This window comes from Eurosta solidaginis, chromosome 4, assembly GCF_040869045.1.
Source record: "Eurosta solidaginis isolate ZX-2024a chromosome 4, ASM4086904v1, whole genome shotgun sequence".
Classification (NCBI taxonomy): Eukaryota; Metazoa; Arthropoda; class Insecta; order Diptera; family Tephritidae; genus Eurosta; species Eurosta solidaginis.
In genome coordinates this window covers 190,794,720-190,812,087 of record NC_090322.1, presented here as the reverse complement: position 1 = coordinate 190,812,087, position 17,368 = coordinate 190,794,720, and the positions used below count along the sequence as shown (strand labels likewise).

The 17,368-nt window shown below is 36.5% G+C and overlaps 1 protein-coding gene across 2 annotated transcripts in view; it reads right to left on the bottom strand.

Moving 5' to 3' along the window:
- The window catches only part of LOC137250804 (3',5'-cyclic-AMP phosphodiesterase-like), an 801,094-nt gene that overhangs the window by 285,544 nt on the left and 498,182 nt on the right, over positions 1-17,368 (bottom strand). The window contains exon 6 of one of the 2 annotated variants that reach the window (XM_067784343.1): positions 6,473-7,674. The exons of the other annotated variant lie outside the window; for it this stretch is intronic. Coding sequence (XP_067640444.1) covers positions 7,671-7,674 — 4 coding nt within the window. The 3' untranslated portion in view covers positions 6,473-7,670. Of the gene's footprint in view, positions 1-6,472; positions 7,675-17,368 lie in introns of those variants that run through there. 2 annotated transcript variants of the gene reach the window in all.

Genomic DNA, 17,368 nt, shown 5'->3' with positions numbered 1-17,368 from the left:
CCAGTGCTTACAAGTATTTAGAGCAGGATTTACCCAGTAAGCCGAGGTAACTGTTTGCAAGCTAGTGCCTTCCAATACCAGCTCATCAGCAGCGCAGTTGCCCGAAATGTAACTGTGGCCTGGGACTCCTAATATGCTCAGGTTACACTTATCAGCTTGCTTGCTTACAGCTTCTCTGCACTTAGACGATGTATGTATCACTGCATTGCAATTGGCGGGCCGTTTGCATGCTACGCGTCCCCAATATGGTCGCCAAGTCTAAATATTACTCACTGGAAGAAAATACAGGCCTGCCAAAACACCGCTCTCAGAACCGCTACGGGTTTTCTTCTTACACAATGAGGCGGGGAGATCTTCGCGTGGGGGAGAAATGAAATGTTGAGCAATCAGTTTCTGTTGAATACCCAGAAACCTGGGCATTTATTTATTTATTTATTTTATATTTGATTGAAGAAATCACATCTCCCAGAGGCTTAATAAATCATTTCGCAAAGCATTATGAGGAAATACGGCACCTGAGAACACAGCCGTAGGAAGAAAAAAAGCACAAACAGGTCCTTAGTGATATCCACAAATAGGCGTCGTACCTTTTTTGCCAGGAATTGCCCGGCGAACCCAGTTCTTAAAAAACAATACACAGAACTCACAGAAAAGGAGCGCACTCTCCCTATGGAGAGGCGCGTCACTCTAGCTCAGCTTCGATCTGGATACTGTAACAGGTTAAACTCTATTCTATCCAGAATGAACCTCGATATACACAATGTATGTCCTGCTTGCAATGTGTCCTTACATGACACCAACCATCTCTTTGATTGCAATGTGGAGCCAACGCCTCTAACACCCCTCTCACTCTGATCCACTGCTGTGGAAACTGCAAGTTTCCTTGGACTCCTGTTAGACGATATTGCTGACAATTTGCGATCAGTCACGTCGATTGGATGGCGCGAAAGTCTGCTACAACAACAACGAAAAATCCTTCCTTGTATATATATATATATAGCTAATACGCGTGTAAACTTTCTTTTGACACTGACTGTATGTATGCACATATTACAGTGGAAATGACAGCCATTTACGTACATACTACATATATAAGATTTTCAAAGGAGACATTTAATGTGTGTTAACGACTGTGTAAGACATGTGTAAGTTAATTTTTAAGGAAAAGGAAATTTTTCTAAAAATGTGTTAAACATCAACTTAAAATTGTTCTAGATACGTAATGCAAATTAAGGCAAATCTTCCACACAAATGCACAAATGTGAGCATGTGCATTTACGTTTCCGTTGACGCTTTTTTCGTTATCTAAAAATGAAGAAAGTAATATTTTTCCATTGACAGCTTTTTTGGTTTAACAAATTTGTCTTATTTAACTTAACGCTGAAACAAAATTCACGGACTATGTCAGCTGTTTTATACAAGTTTAAGCAAATATATGTATATATATTTTTTTAAATTAAAAGTAGTGTAACGAATTAAGGGAGCTCCGATTATTTATACACCTTTTGCTAACGTTCGAATCGCTAAACTGTTGAATAAATTACTCCAATTTTCAGTATTGCAAAATTGTCTATATTTCGACTACCTTGGGAGTAGTACAATTATACTTCAGTATCACGTACTTCACAAAAGCGTGTTTAAATGAAACTGATTACTGGTTCCTCAGCTTGCGCTGCTTTTATACTCTCCATTTTCTGGTTCACCCATTTCTCCTAAAGTCTAGTAATTTCGCGAACAGTTCGGGAACAATTGTATCTCATGCTTGGCTACCAGCTTTATACATGTATGTGTGTAGTTGATGCTTTTATTTTAGTCATATGCGTGTGTATGTGTGAGTAAATACTTCGGCTGATGACTACATCTGTGTGTGTGAGATATCTCTTCGTTGCCTACTATACATGTGTGTAAATGATGATTGATGTGTTCATGTACACATGTTTGGCTTGCTTTAATGTTTTTGTTCTTGTGATTATTTACTAACATAGCGCATAGCATAGTGATGCTAATATTCGCCACAGTAGCATGGAATAAAGTAAGTAATAAATGAGTTTGGAAATAAAACGTTCTATGCACTGAAGAAAAATTAAGGCTAATTAAGGCGCCTAAACTGCCCGTAAGGACTCCATCTATGCCAAATAGAATACACTCTGGCCGATCTATTTGAAATTCTAGAAAAAATTAATCAGTAGAAGCAAAAAGATGCGTCAGCTATGAATAATACAAAATCCATAATGTTCTTAGAGGATTTTCAGTGAAGATTTAACCTCTTTGAGACTTACCAAAAACTTATCAAACGCTATGTTTTTGGAGAGCGTTGATAGAACATGGGGATTGTCAACATTAGACCCCTGAAGTTTATTTAAACGTTCACTTTTTGTTATCAAATCTCCAGAGTTAACTAACTAAGAACAGTTTTCACTATTTGCAGCTTACGAAATAATATCTCGCCTACATAGAAGAAAAAAATAATATTTTTGACCTCGAAGTTACGTAGATGGTATTATTATAAGGCCTCGATGCACTGCGACCTTTACTAATATGTATTCTCTTGGCCTTTCAGCCTATTACTGTACACCACGAGGGAATTAAAAGTCGCTGCTTTGCCAGAACAATGCATTCGCCAAGAATATGAACCAGCATTTCATCCTTCAACGCGCAAAAGCGATAGATTAGTGTATCCGATATATTTAACCTACTAATGTGATATCGTAGACTCAGTGAGAGTTTATAGGCTATATCTGCTTAAGTTAATGAGTTGGGTTCATACCCTTTTTGTTGGAAGCATTGAATCCAGTGTTGTCTGAGCTGCTTTGTTTCGCAGTTACCTATGTTTTCCCTAGTGTGCCACTGTGAGTCCACAGAAGGCCTTTGGACTATAGAATGCTGATATAGCTCCCTGACTGGTTAAGTAATCTGCCTGTAAACATAGACAGCTATTCTCCCCACAAAAATGTATATGGCACGGATTTACGACCAAAATATAATGAGGTATCACCACATTGGTATCAATTTCTTGAAGTTCGACCCACAGATACTAGCTCCTATTTTTCCCTCATCAAATTTTGATCCATCACTGAACCAGGAGTCTGAGTCGGGGTGAGTAAATGGATTCCCTTTCTTCAAAGAGTTCTGTCCACAATGGACACTTCAAAAGTTCGTGTGGTTCTAGCGTAGGAGGCATTGAATCACATAGTTGCAATATGGGATTTTTCTTTTTTAATTTTCTTATTACTTTCATATGCCCTGAGAACTTTCTGACCATAAGCTCAGAAATACTTGCAAGTTATAGTGCAGTAAGTGTTGCCTCTTTCTCTATTAGAATTAGAAAATGAGGTATTCCCACTGAGACCGGCGAGATTCTCTTCGCACCCGTTGTGCGAATAAAAACTAGCCGATGTGGTTTTGCTTGATTTTCTTCTTCAGTTCTTTGTGTGTTCTTCGGAAAACAAACTAAGGAAGCTTTGGTGACTATTGGCTTCAGAACAGTATTAAACGTATAGTATACCAATTTTCGGATAGCTCCCGTATTTCGCCATACAGCCAACTACAGGCCGATCAAGCTCTTGATGCTTTCAAATTTCTTGAAAAGAAATCCACTTGATGCTTCGAAGACTTACCACGCATTTGCAAGATTTTTACCGGAAACCCATTTAATATGACCTGTCGGTCTTTACGACATTTACAAGGATCAGGATAATGAAAGTGAAATGCTTTGTTTCCTGGAAACCCAAACACCGTGTTTACGAGCTCTTACATGCAAAATGTCTCTTGGCAGAAATGACCTTTCCCAATTTCGCTAACGGATTATAGGTACAGGGGTTATTATGCTTCTTCCAAAAAGGTTCTCATAACGAATCACATCAGAACGAATCTTGTCAATATAAGGCTTATCGGCACCTTATTTACAACAGATAAAGATAAGGACTTTCCTTATCATAAACTAAAAATGACAGCGCTTTAGGCTCGGCAGGCCATTCCAAAACAAAACGAAGCCTCACTTAAAGGGACTTCCAACAGTATGATTAATTTAACCTGATGAAACAGATAAACCAAACAATGGATTTAAACCGAATAGTTTGCGTATGCTGATGAATATCCTGGGTTCACGCAAAGCAACAACAAAATTTTAGAAAAAAGCTTTTTCGAAAGCATTTCTATGCGGGGTCGCCTTACGGATGTCGTTCCTAGTCTATGTAAAACATGTAAGCCCCGTCCCGCAAATTTGTGGAAAAATTAAAAAGGACCACGACACAAATTGGAAGAGAAGCTCGGTCTTAAAATCTTTTCGGAAATTATCGCGACTTGCATTTATTTATTTATAACTTGTAATTTGTTAGCCTTAAATTAATTGGACCACAACACTGCTGCACATGCTGTAAAAAAACTGAAAATTTAAAATTTCGAAAAAATTCGAAAATACACGAAATTTTGTCGAATTTTCAATTTCTTTTCGAATATGTTTTTGAGAATAGTTTCAGTTACAAAATGTAGAATAGAATTTTTTTGGTAAATATTCGAAAATAAAGGAAAACGAATTGAGGTGAGGGAATTTGATAAAAAAAAAATGCCACTGCCATTTTCGTCTTCGCTGCTGTCCATGCTTGTGGCTACACGGCGTAAACGTAACTAAATTTATAAAGAAAAAATTAAAGAAATAAATAAATGAGTTTCCCATGGGCGTATTTGTATCCACGAAAAATACAAAATGTTTATAAAGCTTTTCCAATTATAAGAGCTTTAAAATCCATTTTTGTTTTTTTTTTTCGTTGATTTACGTTACTTTGATGTGGTAAAACCATTTGCTAAATCAGATATTTCAGTTAGATTTGTAAGTTCCTTCGGGCATGAAAACTGAATACCTTTGAACAATTGATGTGGGCTGAAAGTTTAAATAGAAAGCCATTAAAAAATGCTGTATGTATAAACAAAAGGTGGGTTGGCGATTCATTAATTAAATTAAGTGTTTCTTAAATATGTTTTTTTTTTTTACCTTTATATTAAGTCGCTTTCATGTTTATCGCCTCATTTCCATATGAATTTTTGACCCACGGAAAAGTCTTTTTCGGTAACTTTCCGTTGAGCTAGACACTTGATACTAAGAACATAGTTCAGATCTGAGAGACATTACAACGCAAGTGAAAAAAAAAATCTGCTAAGTGGCGCACGGATCGAGATATACAGAAAATTAATTTTAAAATGGAAATTTTGCGATCGACTGTTAACTAACTTCTCGGTGATCCAGAGACTTCAAGCTTAGCACATAGTTTGCGAGTCGATGGCACTACAATTCCAGGAAAACAAAATGCCGCCAGGTGGCAGACGAATCGAGATAAACGAAAATCCCTGAAAATCCCTGAAAAAACGCAGGGAATCTTGCGATCGATTTTTGAGTAACCTCCCGGTGAGCTGGAGATATGAAACTTGAGCCGTAAGTTAGAACCCGGTGACAATGCAATATTTTATAAAAAAAAATTCTGCTAGGTGGCGCATGGATCGAGATATTAGGAAAATTAATTTTAATTTGGGAATCTTTCAATCCATTTTTAACTAACTTCCCGGTTACCTAGAGACTTGTAACTTAGCACATAGTTCGAGACCCGGTGACAATACAATTTACAGAAAACAAAATTTCGCTAGGTGGCGCGCTAAGTGAGATAACTATAAATCCTTGAAAAACGAGGGGAACCTTGCAATCGATTTTTGAGTAACTTCCCTGTGAGCTGGAGATATGAAACTTGAGCCGTAAGTCAGAACCCGGTGACAATGCAACATTTTTTCAAAAAAAATTCCGCTAGGAGGCGCATGTATCGAGATATTAAGAAAACTTGTTTTAAATTGGGAATCTTGCAATCGACTTTTAACTAACTTCCTGAATATCTAGAGACTTGAAATCTGAAATATTGTTTAAAACTCGGTGACGGTGCAATGTTTGATCAAAAAAATTTCAGCAGCATTACGCACAAGTCGAACTATATAGAAGATTAGGCCATACCTTCATCGCTAGCCTCCTGAGTGTTGCAGGCGTTGTATAAGTGCACCTCGTTCAAGGCCCAACTCAATGCACGTCCTTGCATACCTTTAGGCGCACGCGACTTTCACCACGATTCTTTTAAACTTTCAGGCGTATGTGAATTTCACCACGATTTTCAGCTGTGCAAATGAAGTAGCTGACAAACGAGGTGGAATGCTGTTGTTTTCGCCAGTGTTGTCAGCGAAAATTTCACTAATTCTCTTAAATCTTGCTATTTTGAACAAATAAATAAAGATAGGAATTTTCTCTAAGGAATTACTTAAATTACTAATCAAAGTTGCAATTGCCTTTTTGTAGGCAGTACTAAAAAATTGAAAATAAAAAGATGATAAAAAAATTTTAAGGACTACCTTTATATAAATGGACCAAAAAATAGACGGCAATTTTTCCTTTAATACAGACATAGTCTTGTTGAGTTTTGACTAAAAGACTTTAGCAATAGCTCTTTTAAAAAAATTTTGGGATTTAAAATTATAAAGGTAGAGTGCGTGTTTAAATTTTAAATAATCAATTAGTTAATCCCAAGTGCTTGGTTTGCCTTAAATTGAAAGATTGCGCTCCACCTTTATAGTTTTAAATCCCAAAGTTCTTACAAGAGCTATTGTTAAAGTTTTTTGTCAAAATTCAACAAGACTATGTCTGTATTAAAGGAAAAATTGCCTTCTATTTTTTAGTCCATTTATATAAAGGTAGTCCTTCAAATTTTTTATCATCTTTTTATTTTTGTATAAAAAAAAAATTGCTTCACGATTGAATATTTTTTTTAATTAATTCCTCTCTTGAGTAGATGAAGAAAATACTTGATTTAAGTATATAAATGATCGATCTCTCGTGATAGAGCAAACAAATTTAACTATTTTTTGAACATTGTGGAAAATTAAGTATTTGCGTAGAAGACTATATCTCCCTCAAACATCAATTTTTTTCAAAGACGTTTATCTGTTTGGATAGCCTAAACTCTAAAGTTTTTTATGTATCGGGACTAGCATTTTTGATTCCTAGCTTTGGATTAATTTATGCAAATGCAAAGCTACGCTAGGCGCGTGGCATGTTTTTAGCATTTCACATAAAATATATTTTTCATGTCACAACAAAACCACATAATTTGGACTTAAGTTCTATGAAATTATTACACACAATTTTTATTTTATTTCAGAGTCCATCACCGATTGGGCAATGAAACTTTTGGTGGAGCTTCTAAGGATATTGGAGAATTGGTCTGTGGTTAATTTTTTGACCAAAAGTGCTATCTGTGCAGCAATAACGGGGATTCTTTAAAAGTTGCTTGCTTTTTTCGTGCACACATTTTAAAGTTTTCATACATTTTAAGTTACGTTGTCTTATTTTGGTTAAAAGTTGAGGTACTTAGATATGAGATAGAAAAAAACGGGATGAAGTCCTTAATAGATTTTTTTCCTCGGGATTCCGAAAATCCATAGCAAGACAAAAGCGCGTAAGTAAGAGTAACATGTTTGTGTTCTATCACGGTTTTTTAAGTTAAAAAAATTTAAATATATTTGTAGTAAGTATGTTTGTTTACTGACACATACCTTTATCGCATGCTTTGAAATATGACTTTCAACCCTTGGTTTGCCTTCGCATAGCTACATTTTTTTAAACTTTAAAACGATTTGAGCACTTACCTGAAAATAAAAATGAAATTTTTGATTAATGTTGCTTAATATTTTCTAGGTAGCACATTGTATAACTTAGCTTAAGCATATACACTGATAATAGTATGGGACATGAAGATGCTTTGTAACTAAAAAATAAATAAATGTAAGGCGCGATAACCTCCGAAGAGATCTAAGGCCGAGCTTCTCTTCCAATTTGCGTCGTGCTCCTCTTGATTTTCCCTAAAAATTGGCCGGACGGGACCTACATGTTTTATGCCGACTCCGAACGGCATCTGCAAGGCAGATGAGTTTTCACTGAGAGCTTTTCATGGCAGAAATACACCCGGAGCGCTTGCCAAACACTGCCGAGGGGCGACCCCACTTAGAAAAATTTTCTTCTAATTGAAAAACCTTATTTCTAAAATTTTGATGTTGCTTTGCCCGGGAGTTGAACCCGAGGCATACGGTGTGATAGGCGGAGCACGCTACCATCACACCACGGTGGCCGCCAACTTGTAACTATAAGCTTTAAATTTGTAAAATCAGAACACAAATACCAGATAAGGATAAGATCTTCATTACTGTTTAAGTAACGGAAGCTATGAAGCAACAGAAGCTAGAAACATTTTATAAAACTAAGCTGATTTTATGCCAGAGTCATAATAGGTTAGGTAAGTTTGAACTTGTAGGCCCATGACGACCACACTTAGACTGAATGAGTCCGTAGTGTTACATGAAGTTTGTTTTAACAACCAAATTGAAAACCCTTACCAGGACCTTTGTTATAAAATAACACCATCCTCTTGGCAAATACTAGAAGATTTCTAGGACCTATGCCATTTGCTGCTTCTAGATCTGACAGCTCTGTCACTCATGCGCAGGGCACGAGCACAAAACTTGCTCCCTAGTTTTATCCTCCAACCCGCACTTTTTACATCTGCTATCACTGCCCAAGCATAATTTGAAGGCATGTGAAGCCAGAATGTCCCTCATGAGTCTACAGTCCTCTCTTTTTAATGATAGGAGTAACTTTGTTAGTCTAAGGTTGTATGACCTGCACATGATCGTGTCAGAGTCATAATAAATACAATTAAAAAATTATTTATGATTGAAATTGACACACTTATCAATGTTAAAATCAATCAGTAAAGAAATGTCAGTTCCAAGGCAACCGAACATCATATACCCAGTTGTGTGCCTTTACATATATGTATATTCACGATATGTTTAGAGAGAAAAGTAACGAACATTTATTGAAATGAAGGCTGAAATATATAACTTATAAATATGCAAATTTCGTCTTTCATAAAACACTTACTTTACTAAAACAAATTTCCTACCAAATGTTGCTAAAGCCCTTCGAATTTTGCACGATTATTGACATTCAACGTTTTGTGGAGCGCTAACCAAAGGAAGCGGACAATGGCCTTTTAATTTTTTCGTTTGGAGGTCCACACCAAGACGAAACATTTTAATATGAAAATCATATACAACTGTATCGTTTTGGTGTGAAGCTCTACAAATATAAAAAAAATTTGTTACAGTAAAACATATAAGCTACTATTTAAAAAAAAAAAAAGTAGTCTTAGTATCCAACCAATTTTGCTTATATCTTTGTACATACATATAATATCAAGAACCATACTTGTGCCAAATTAGAAAGTGTTATCAGCGGGTTTTAAATGACGGCTTCCAAAGCTTTAACTTAAAAAAATTTAAGGTGCGATAACCTCCGAAGAGATTTTACGCCGAGATTCTACAAATCGGCCGGACAGAACCTACTTGTTTAACGACGACTCCGAACGGCAGCTGCAAGGCAGATAAGTTTTCACTGAGAGCTTTTCAGGATAGAAACACACTCGGAGTGATTGCCAAATACTGCATAGGGTCGACCCCGCTTAGACAAATTTTTTTCTAATTGAAAAAACTTGTTTCTAAAATTTTGATGTTGCTTGCCCGTGGCGTGAACCCAGGATCATCGGTGCGGTAAGCGAAGCACGATAACATCACAGCACGGCGGCCGCCAAAAAAAGCTTAAAATATTTTCTAAAAATTGAGGCTACGTCAATTTTCCCAAATTTGAATTTGTCACCATAAAGCCAATGCAATGAAATTGTCTCTTGTATAAATCTCTTACTTTTCTTTACCACGTCATCAATGAAGTGTTATTTCAGTATAATGAGTCGTGTGCTATAAGTTTTTTACAAATTTTTTTTAGTAAGAAAATTCCACTGCACATATCATAAATACATAGCGTAATATATGATATATGATATTAATATCGCCCGGGGTCAAAAATTCGACCAATCTCATTTCTCATATAGGGTTAGGTTAGGTAAGGTTGAACTGGCCGGTAAATAAAGACCTCACATATACTGACTGTGTCCATAGGGTTACCAGAATTTGTTTGACGAACAAACGGAAGAACCCCTATCAGGAGTCGGACCTATGTTATATAATAACTCTGTCCTTTTGGAAAATACTAGAAGTTTTCTAGGACCTAGCTTAATTGCTATCTCGAGATCTGGCAACTCTGCCACCCCTAATAGCTGGAACCTTAACCTAGCAAGCTCGATTTTTGATTTATGATTAATAATATTTGTAAAATTGATTTTATCACAAGTAGGCGATGCCACACCCATTTTAAACATTTTTTTTAATCAAGAGTCTCAATATCAGTACACACCTCAAGTTTCAACACTCTAGGTGTATTATTTACTAAATAATCAGGTTTTTTGTGTTTTCCAAAATGTTATATATATAAAAAGTGGGCGTGGTTATCATCCGATTTCACTAATTTTCAATACCAATCTATTCTGGGTCCAGATAAGCTCGTGTACCAAATTTGGTGAAGATATCGCAATATTTACTTAAGTTATCGTGTTAACGGACAGACCGATGGACGGACAGACGGACATGGCTCAATCAAATTTTTTTTCGATACTGATGATTTTGATATATGGAAGTCTATATCTATCTCGATTCCTTTATACATGTACAACCAACCGTTATCCAATCAAAGTACAAGTACAGCTGGGTATAGAACATGACAGTATGAATTATATGAAAGAGCAGTTTTAATTATGTTTATCTCGCTTTTCTATCGAAATTAGTTAAACATGCTCAAAAAATTATATTATGTAATTTTATTTTTTTTATTTTGTGTTTCATACATTGTGTGAGTCAAGAGTCAGTTTCGATGCATTAGTAACGAAAATATTTTAGTATAGAATACACAGACTTAACTTTGGCAGACTCATGAAAATGAAAATGATATTGATTTACATATGCAGGTTACGTTAGAAAATATACTCCGCTGTGTGTGACCGCATTACACTGGGAATGAATTTTTTTTTTTTGCTTGTTGGAATTCTTTAAAAACATATGAAATGTTTCGAGTGTTACTCCAACTTGGTTAACCTGAGTATGGAGTTCGAAAGTCATGCCGGAAACGCTGAATGAACTATTCAGCCAAATCTTTTACTTTATTAAAAATTAACTTGATGGATTAAGTTAACAAGAAAGAAATACTTTGGAACAGTTTTCCATGAAACCGTGCAAAATTTTTTTTTGCAGAAAAATTTATATCGGCGTTGTGTCATCATTCCTTTTCCTTTTTTTGGTTGTGAATATAAAAATGGTACCGAAACAAGTTTAGTGTGTTTCCTTGTAAATTCACTTCAGAAAATACTCATAAAAAGTAGCCTATATACTTTCTGTGCTTAGCACAGGCGAGTATAAAACTTGCTTGTAATAGCTTTGAATGTTAACGGAATATAAAATGATAATAAAAGTTAACGAGATGCAAATTAAATGGCAGATTAAATAAATTAAGTTAAAAGCCAATGTTGGAATTAATAACCGCTAAGTAGACAACAGAAAGTTATGCCTAGTTTGGATTGAACAGGCCGGTCAATAAAGTCTTCACATAGACTGAGTGCGTCCATAGTGTTATCAGAGTTTGTTTGACGACCAAACGGAAGAACCCAATCACGTGATAGAACTTATGTTATGGAATAACTCCATCCTGTTGGCAAATACTAGTAGTTTTCTGGAACTTAGCTTAATTCCTACCTCGGGCAAATCTGCCGTCCATAATAACTGGAGCCTTGACCTGGTGAGCGCAGGATACGAACACAGAACATGCTCAACCGTTCTTTCCTGCAGCTCGCACTTCCTACATCTTCTGTTACTGACGAGGCCTAACTTAAAAGTATATGACGCTAGAAGGCAATTTCCTGTAAGTATGCCCATCGTGAGCTTTAAGTCTTCTCTCTTCATAGATATGAGCCATCTTGAGTCTAATATCGTAGGATTTGAACATCGGCAGCGCTTTTGTCTGTGCCTTTCCTGCCTGATGGATCATATGCAACTCCTGACTCCTTTTGATTTTTTCAAAACGAATAAGGACGTTTACCGCTTCTGCGGGTGCTGGTCCCTCCTTTGCCAACCCATAGGCCTTTTCGTTACCTTCTATCTCTTTATGACCGGGTCCCTATATAGATGTATGTTTCGGCCTGATCGAAGTTGCAATGCTTCTTTGCATTCCAGGACAGCTATTGATGAAATACTGTGTGAAGTTATTGCCTTAATCGCCGCCTCTCTATCAATATATATATTGACGGACGCGACTGCAGCTTAACCACACTTCGTCCAGAATTTTTGCTGCTTTCTGCACGGCTACGGTCCCCTAACATCGATCAAAGGAAACATACATAGCAGATTCAAGGAGTTAGTAGTATCCAACTGGTACTTCTCGAATATCTGCAAGATAATCAAGCAAACCTGGCAGAATTAAGGCAGTAAGAGAAGAGAGAGCCTACTAAATGGGTCAAGAAAAGAAATCTTCTTAAATAGGAGCAATTATATACTGGCGGAACTTAAGGAAGTAGCTGAATGCTCTGCAAAAGATATCAGAGGGTTCATTGTCCGCTCCAAATGGTTCGAACGGAGTACAAACTAACCATACGAAAATAACAGCAATTGGTTTCAGGTGGCAATGTAGCCGGGCAGCATGGCAACCAACCAACCATCATAAATTTTTTTTTATTTTTATTGCAATATTTTAACTTAATATGAAAAGTGATATTGTCATTAATTTTATACGCCGACATCAATTATGTTAATGTTTTTATATAGATAAGTGCTTTATTCACTGGCCTACTTGAGCAAATTTTTTTTTATAAATTTAATTACATTAAAATAAACAACTGAAATGCTAATGAATGGAACGCATACCCTTATACTTACATATGTATATGTACATATGTATTTATTGTAATTTATTAAATTCGATATTATTTGCTTTAAAAAGTTTGAGCACCCTTGTACGTCTAGAGAGCTCATGTGTTTGCTCGCCCAGAGGAAGCTAAACTAACAAAGAGGAAACTTTACTAGAAACAAATAATTACGGGCTACTTAAGAAAAGCTTAATCGGATTTTTATCGGTAACAACCGATACTGACCAGTTATTGCATTATCTTCAGCTCATTAATAATAGCGAAATCATCGTTGACATATCGGTTTCCTATCGCCGAGTCATCGGCTTTTTAAAGCTTTATTATCGGCTTCATCAAATGATTGTATCGCCGACTTTATATTGAATTTTTTATCGCCATCAATCTCGTAAATAAACGTTTGGTTGTCCACAACAAATTTGTAACATTTCGATAAAAAACCGATAACTTTTCTGTTATAAATCGATAGTTTTTATAATATAATAGAACAATTTTTCAAAAAAATTCGATAACTTTTTGATTACAAAACGATAGATTTTTATAAAAAAACAAAAAGCTTTTCCCGCGATCTCAAAAAGCTTTTCGTTAAAAAAAAAAAAATCGATAACTTATATTAAACAAACCGCTAACTAGTTGGCAAGAAATCTATTATATGCCGCTAAAGATTGGAAGCACCGCGATAACGAATCGACAACAAACAGACAAATCGTCGAAAAACAATCGATAACTTAACGATATAAATTGTTATTGATATAAATTTGTAATACTTCCTTTCCTTGCGTTTCCTTTCCTTAAGTTTGATTTCATTTCATCCTCTTTCATTTCATTTTTTCTCAATTAGTATCGTTTCATTCTGAGTCTTTTTGCTTCATTCATCTCGTCTTATTTCATTTCACTTCATTTCGTCAGGTTTCGTATAGTTCCATTTCTTTGCGATTCGTTGCCTTGCTGTCGATTCAACTCAAATTGTTCTCCCACTACGCTACAGTGTAGTTACTACCTTTACACCTGCACTACTAAAAAAATTTTCTTAAACTTTCTGAGAAAACTTTCAAGGAGCCTGCGAGAAAGCTGCATAGACCTTAAGTCGATTAACGGCAAACATAGGCGGGCCAAGGCCCTGTGTAAGAAAGCTGCTTGGTTTCGATTCGGATTCTACACTTTTGCTTTCAGCTTATCTCACAGTTTCCGTAGAAGCAGCCCTCTGTTATTGCGAGAACCATACCGACACATCTTCTCGCTGAAGAGAGGAAATCAATTTATCATCTCTGAGGAGAAGTAGACAGAGTGATGCTGCCGTGCTGGCGCGAAAAGAATACCTCCGACGGAGGTGCAGTTTTAAAGGCAATTGGAGCAGGGAACTGATTCCGACAAATTCCATACCTTTTCGCACCGCAACGGAGAAGGGTGGAAATAACACTAGGCGACTTAACCCCGGAAAGTGTAATTGAAAAGAAGACCTGCGGAAGTGACAGATGGGATATGGTCAACAGATACACAAGGAACGTTATCCTCGTGAAACGGCTGGATGGTTGCTTGGCCCAATCAAATGAGATAAGCTAAACAAATGACGCAGCGCACTTCCGTACCCGCAGTTATGCAAAACGCGCCAGGTGTGTAAATGCGAGGCCCATGGGAGGGTAGATTTTATTAGGTAGCCCATCAAAGGAAGAAGGGAGTCCTACACGCGGAGAGGTTCGCTGCTACGGAGTGAAGCACCAGGCCTTACAACCCGGTTAGTGCTTAAAGGAACGTTATAGAATTCTCCTTTCAAAAGCACTAAAAAAAAAAGATATTACAAAAGCTTTCTAATGAATATCCATTACTTGTTCCAAATTATTAGTGAAGGAACAAAGTACTACCTTACTTTTTATTCACGAAGTTTAATACCGTTGTTTAAGCCGCATTTTTTGATAGCAATGCTTCTCCATGAAAGGATTTGCGACTGAAAAAATAAATAAAAGGCGCGATATACTTCCGAAAAGATGTAGGCTGAGCTTCGCTTCCACTTTGCGTCGAGTTTCTTCTAATTATTCCTAAAAATTGGCGGTACGGGACCTACATGTTTTACGCCAACTCCGAACAGCATTTGTAAGGCAGGCTAATTTTTACCGAGAAGCTTTTTGTGGTAGGAATACACCCGGAGTGTTTGCCAAATCACTGCGGAGAGCAAACCGGCTTAGAAAACTTTTTTATTGTTGACAAAATTTGTTTTTAAATTTTTGATGTTGCTTTGCCCGGGGCTGTAAGGGTGTGGTAGGCGGAACGCGCTACCATATCACGGCGGCGGCCACAAAGACAGAAAGTGCACTAAATATGCAGGTCGCCATTATCCTGCTCCTGCTCTTAATCATTCTGGACTCTTGATCTTCAGCCTGTGACTAAATTTTGGTCTATCATGGAAATTACTTTTTCAAACAGAATTACGACTTCTAGGAAGAGAAGACAATCTTGAAAGAGAGAACATTTACAAATGACAACTTTTCAAAACATTATAGAATTTATAGGCAACTAGAAGACCCAGCAGACGTTGTCCTGCCCTAAATTTGGCCTATCTGCATACATTTTAATAAGCTTTTTCCATCTGACTCTGCCCCACCGCCCCCCACCCTCTTCAGTTTTTCCTAATCCTTTTACTCACTCCTCCCTCCGTCTTTTTCGCGTCATCTATCTCCATCTTCGTCTCATTCTATCTCTTTCTCAATCTCCTACTCTCTTTTCTCTTCTCTCAATTCCTTCTCATTCTTCTGCATCCCTTATTGCCTGTCCCAGGGGGTGGTATGTATTTTATTCCAGTCCCAGTCCCACTCCGAATCTCAGTCCCAGTCCTAGTCCTAATCCCAGTCCCAGTCCGTCTCTGGATAATATATTACTCTGTACCAAAGCACTCATCAACAGCTTTCATTTGATATTCATATTGTATAAACACTCTCTAGGCATTCACTGGCCCACGTTTTGGCCTATAACTCGAGACCCTGTACCTGTAGTAACCACCGCGTGAGGTTTACGCAACTTTTGTGAAAGTTTGAACAAAATCGACCGACGCATCTCTTCAAACACCGGCGACCAACTAACACACATTTTAGCCTTTCTTTATATATATATAGATTTTTATTTTTATCACTTCACTATAATATTAAAACGAAATGCAGATTTTCGTGGCCTTTGAAATTCGGTTTAAAAATTGCACATGGAACAACTAAAGACTCTCCTGTATTAAAAAAAAATTTCATAGTACCTCTAAATCGCAGGCCCCCTCAGAAGCCCATACCCTGCCCCCCCCCCCCCCCCCCCCCCCCCCCCCCTCGACGGCCTGGTGAAGTGCTATACTTGATTTCATTCGCTATAATATTTTTTATCGATAAGCAGGTTGTTTAATTAAACACCAAGCAATTACACGGAAGTATATCTGCACCACCTGAAAATATGAGTGCCACTGCGTATACGTAACATTTTAATATTACGTATAAACAAATAAAAAAAATTGCAATAAAATAATATTGCGACTATAAACTGAGATATAACCTATCCTATATTTCAAGTTAGATCAAACTACATACGGGGTGCAAAACAAATTCAAAATCAGTTCAATAGTTTAGGAGTCCATTGACCTCAAACCTGTGACACGTGTTTTTTATATATTAAGATAATACGAACTTTTTTTTTTTTTTGAGGTGGGTTATTTATTTAGATTTTAAGAAAATTAGGGAATTTAGGCTTTATCTAAGTTAAATGAACAGTAAAATATAAGCAAACCGCTTAACCAGCAATTTTAACCCGAGTTTAACTTTAACTGCAGTTTAAACTCGCAACACAGTATTGGTCCTAAATTCGATAACATAGCTTTTATGGTAGCATGTTAAATTAAGTAGTTCTCCCTATTTTCTTTTAAAGAATCAGCATTAATGTACATTCGTATAAGCTTTTTTTTCTCGCATGCGCGTTCTGCCACTGTTACCAATGCACTGAGCTTTAAAAGCTTACAAATAGACTTTGCTTATTAGCAGTGTAGGTACTAACACAAATGTAAAAGGAGCACTTTAGTCGTATGCCACAGTTGTACATTCACCACGATAACTCAAATGTATGGCGCCAGGTGGCACCATTTTCTCAATTTCCCTTATACATTATACAATTGCGAATTTAAATTTTGAACAAAAATTTCAAACAAATTTTCTTAACCAATATTTTGTCAAGTTCGATTTTGAAGAGAGTGCCTTCTAGCAATAGATTTAGCATATATATTCATTCAGAAAAAAACACTCGAAACTATATGTCATCGATTGTATTGGTTTTGTGTTTTTATCCAGTTCAAATATACACGGATGATTGTTTTTGAAACAAAAGTAGATTCCTGGGTAATTTAGAGGACTCGGGTGATTTTTTTAATATATCTTTTCAAGCGTTTTTTTACGTGGAAACGTAAACATATATACGTGTAAAAATACACGCTATTACGTAAATATCAATCATACGACATGTCA